A 4,698-nucleotide genomic window follows, 5' to 3' on the forward strand; every position below is an offset into this window, starting at 1 on the left:
TTATATAAATTTTTGTTATTAAATTATATCTATTATTCTTCAAATAAAAAGTATAATGACAATACTAGAAATATCTCCAATGTAATTAGTTAAAATAGTTGATTAAAATAATATAAAATAATGATTAAACGACCATAAACATAATTATTACCCGTCAAATCGGTCGTTATAACCTTAAATTACAAACATGTAAATTCACATATTTATGCATCTTCAATTATTGTGAAAATCGGATTAAATAATTGCGAGAAACCCCAGAATAACTACACAATTATTATTTATTATTATAAGTATATACTTGCGAAAAAGAGCCGCAACATTTTTTAAAAGCAAGTTATCTTACTAAAGAGTGTACCGCCAATAATCATTTTGATCTACCGATGTGACCATCATATCATTATGATTTAATTATAGAAGTTTGTATAGTCAAAATCTCGCTATGCAAAATGGAAGAAAATGACCGGTCCTTGATAAACCCTAGCTATAATTTTCAAATATTATTTGAAAATTATAATAAGTTTCTTTTAGTTAATATTAAATAGTAGCTGCGGATTACCTACGATAAAAAAAGTAGTACATATAATTGACGAGATTTGGACCATCAACCTTATTATTATATTTATAAATAATAATATTAATATTTGTTATTGGCGGGATTCGAACTGAAATTTGGATAGAATATAAATAATAATATAGAAATTTGTTGTTGGCGGAGTTCGAACATGTGAGTTTGAGTACTGTAAAATAATAATATAAATATTTTTTGTTGGCGGAATTCGAACCTAAAAACTTGAGTAGTGTATATTATTTTAGTATTTAGATTTAACGGTCCTATCACCTGATTAAAAAAAACTTGTATATTATTTTAGTATTTAGATCTAATGATCCTGATTATTTGAGTAAAAAGATCTGACGATCATAAATAGGAATACTCAAACCAACCAAAAAAAGAGTGAAAATATACCACATTCTGATTCCGATTATTATAGTATAGATTTTATAAATTCCTGCGGTTTATATTCGTTTACGTGTATTAAGAAGTAAAAGTTCATCTTACATTAATACACATAAATTCATTTAACCATAAACATGTTTTCCACAACAAATAGGAAATTCAATTGTCCTTAATTGATGATCATTTTAGTTGTTAACTAACACCCTCGATCTAAAACTTTAAGGCTCTATTTGGTATTGTTGTTAAAAATTACTATGCTGTTAGAAAAAAGCGTTGCTGAAAAAAGTACTGTTGTAAAAATCAGATGACTGTTTGGTAAATTTTTGGATAAGTATATGTTTTGATGCAAAAAATTAAAAATAATAATGCTTATGGTAAAGTTTGATGGTTAAATCAGCATCTGCTTCCCGCAACAACCCCTTACTTTCTGTAACGACAGCTTTTAAGCCAAAAACACTTTTCCGAAAGCAGCTTTTAAATTTTACCAAACTACTGCTTTTCAGCGAAAAGCTGTTGTTACTGTCTGCAACAGCAATACCAAACACACCCTAAGTTTTAGTAATAGCTGATCAACAATTTTGTATTTTTTAAGGCTCACTCGATCTCATGATTGAATAAACCAATAACATAAATTATTGAATAAGAAAACAACATTAATATATTTAAATATTGGTTTGGGAGAATTCGAACGCTCTTTCCTAAACCGAGCTCTGTAACATGTCCATAGAATCTAAAGAAAAGAACTCAAACCCTCCTGAACCGAGTTCTGTAACATGTCATTTAAAACCTTAAAGTACAGAGAAAGGCTGTGCAAAATCTTATACTTTTTAAGAGTCGTAACATACAAAACACTTCAACCAATATACACACATGAAACGTAAAAATCCTGGATTATATACGAGTGTACGTCCAGTGAGGTATGAACATAAAATGCTACAGCAAGCAAATCACACATCAACTAATTACCAGCATATCAGTTAAGCTGCTCCTATACTTAAAATTAAACTGATCTCAGTCACAAGTACGTAGCTGTCCAATTCATACCCAACAGCTTAATTAGAAACAAGATCATCCCCATGCAACAACTACTACATATAGTTGCTAAAAAAATCCGATGAACTTGAAAAATTGAACCCGTCAATCTTCGTGTTGCCCTTAAACTTGCTGCAATTAGTTCATGCAGTAGCATCAATATGGTTGCAGGTTTTGGACCTAAAATGCAATCTTTTTTATTTAGCATAAAAAAGATGTTATCTCGTCAATTAAGTCATCATTCATCTTTGTTTGGTGCAGTTCCGCTATAAGGATCCCTGCTCAAATTGAACGGTCTCATGGCTTGGTTTATAGTATGAAAAGGTGGATTTGGAAAGGAAGAAGTTTGTGAAGTAGTATTAATACTCGAGCTTAACATTTGGAAGTTGAACATCTCTTTTGGATCATACTCTCGCGCATGAGGATAAACAACAAATTGAGGTCCAGATGGTGTAGACAAGGAAGTTGATTGTGATATCAGATTTTCTGTATGTGACCGTGATAAGTTGGAAGAATCCCATCTCAGAAATAAAGGATCTTGTAGAGGAATATTCATATTATTTAGCGTACCTGAGTGGGAATTTGATTGATTAGCTCTTTCGAAGAAATTGGATGAAGTGAATGCATCATTATGCCCTTGATCAAGGTCACTCTTTTGTGTTCCTTTTGTCCAATTTTCTTCATTGTTTCCATCTGTTTCCTCAACAATTTCCTTAGATTTCAGACGATCCCTCAAATTAGTAGTACCATCCGAATTACTCCAATAATTCGATGTTGTTAATTCTAAGTGATCATTCCAGTTGACCTGGCTTTGCGATTTTTCAGCTGTCTGAGAAGCATTAACTCCATGTAACATTGCTTGATGAAACTGTGAGAAGGTTCCAGGAGGCACTTGAAGTGGAGGAAGTTCGTCGATGTCATTCTTAGCCACATTAAGCAACCAATCGACAACCTTACTAGGCTGATTCAGGCCTAACCTGTCTTGAAGATCGTAGAGTTGAATGGCAGTGGGTACTGATAATCGTACACGTCTGTCTCTCAGTCCTCTAACTGTGCACACTTTGCTATGTCTGTCTTTTCCTCCAAAAGCTCGCGAAACTCGTACAATCCGCGGATCCTTTAATCTTGACCATGAAGTTGAGGTGGATGATGCTTTAGAGATCTTACCTTCACTTGACTTGTCTTCTTGCTTTAGTGTATTGTCTGCTTCTTTTGAACTCGAAATCATTATTGTAATTATCTCAAAACACCGCGACGTACTAACAGCAAATGTAGCTCAATTTCTTCCATTCATCCCTTATCTTCTTCACAATAATGATAACTTTTAACCTACAACAAATATTTGAACAATCCGTTATTTACTACAGCAAATTATATGATACTCGAAGATAAAGAAAGTACAAGAATTCATCAGTTAATTAAGCGCTTCAATTTCTCTGAAATGCATATAATAATTACATATACAACACTTTCAAGATCCAGAGTTATATGAAGCAGAATTAACCTAGCTAGCTAGCTACTTGATAGAGTTTTTATTCCGAAACTGCTACCTAATTTCTGCCATCAAACAATAGTTATTTTCAAATCGACGAGAAAAAAGGTCATGAAACTAGAAATCTAAACATATAAATGATTATAACCACAACTTCTACAAATACCGATCAATTATAGAAATTTAAATACTCACGCACTGATGAACCGTTAACGAGAAAAAAGGAAATAGGAAGGTATGGTTGTACAAACACACACAAACCCTACCTAATTAGTACATATATAAAGAAGCAGCAAAAACTTACTGCAGGTAAACGAATCTCTGGAGTTTATGCTTCAAGTAGACGGTACAGTACAGATTCTAGTTACTGAATTCTGTTAACTGAATTGAATAATGAAATATTGAAATCTGACAAGTTCTGTAGATGAGATAGAAATGACTTATTCTCTTTCGTTGCAGAAGCAGCTAGCTGCAGAGAGAGCAAAAGAGAGAGAAATATTTACTTAATGAGGAAATGGTGGGATTGGTATGAGAAATATGAGATGCCGGAATACAACCGACCATTGTAAAGGAAAGTAAAGCAGTGGCATATACAGTGCCACGTTGCAAGATTAAGCATAATATAATTGGTTAAATTCGATGATTGTAATAGTCAAAATTCTATCAACTTCTCGTCACGCTTGCGGCTTGCTTGCCTGAGGAGCCATGATAAGTTTATGATAATATTGCCTGATAGATACGTATAATAATAGTAGTAGACTGATGTAGGAGGATTTTCGGAATATAATTGAGACTGTGATGCCGGTGGATTCAAGGTATTAAAGGATTGGTTTTTCTCCTACGTGTCTCATGGGCGCATACTAAGCACAAACTTCTATAATTTTAATTTGTTTTAATTGACCAATACTTTTTAGTTCTTAATAATGATGGTCCCCTGCATTTACAACAAATACACCAATCAAAACACTCCAAAATTTATAAGTTTTAATGCTTAGCATGTGCCCATGGACACACACTAGACAAACCCTTAAAAGATTTCTGTGGTAAAAGTTCTTGCCAGGATTAGCATTTGCTTATTCTACGCTTCCGTGCTGCGTCATAGACTAGTGGTGCTAGTTACCCGAATCCATTCCAAAATCTTAATATTTCCCAAATAATATATAGTGTTTTAATTTATACACGCATATATATACACACACGTGTGGTCTCATCTCATCGA

At 33.0% G+C, this 4,698-nt stretch overlaps 1 protein-coding gene across 2 annotated transcripts; it reads right to left on the minus strand.

Moving 5' to 3' along the window:
* Positions 1 to 1,685: 1,685 nt before the first annotated feature.
* LOC141701804 (uncharacterized) lies at positions 1,686 to 4,184 on the minus strand. Of its 2 annotated transcripts, XM_074505439.1 has the most exons (3): positions 3,784 to 4,184; positions 2,558 to 3,316; positions 1,686 to 2,119 (listed from the first exon to the last, which is right to left on the minus strand). In XM_074505439.1, exons 2-3 carry the CDS (start codon positions 3,213 to 3,215, stop codon positions 1,971 to 1,973), a joined length of 807 nt encoding a protein of 268 aa, XP_074361540.1. In that variant the 5' UTR covers positions 3,216 to 3,316; positions 3,784 to 4,184; the 3' UTR covers positions 1,686 to 1,970. The 2 variants fall into 2 exon arrangements, with proteins under 2 accessions (XP_074361540.1, XP_074361539.1); XM_074505438.1 differs by having other exon boundaries at positions 1,977 to 3,316; positions 3,784 to 4,180.
* Positions 4,185 to 4,698: the final 514 nt, after the last annotated feature.

Source organism: Apium graveolens, unplaced genomic scaffold (assembly GCF_009905375.1).
Source record: "Apium graveolens cultivar Ventura unplaced genomic scaffold, ASM990537v1 ctg4413, whole genome shotgun sequence".
In the NCBI taxonomy this organism is placed as follows: Eukaryota; Viridiplantae; Streptophyta; class Magnoliopsida; order Apiales; family Apiaceae; genus Apium; species Apium graveolens.

What these genes read in the sequence shown, in the direction of transcription:
- LOC141701804 (XM_074505438.1), bottom strand. Translation starts at nt 3,215, where the DNA reads ATGATTTCGAGTTCAAAAGAAGCAGACAATACACTAAAGCAAGAAGAC.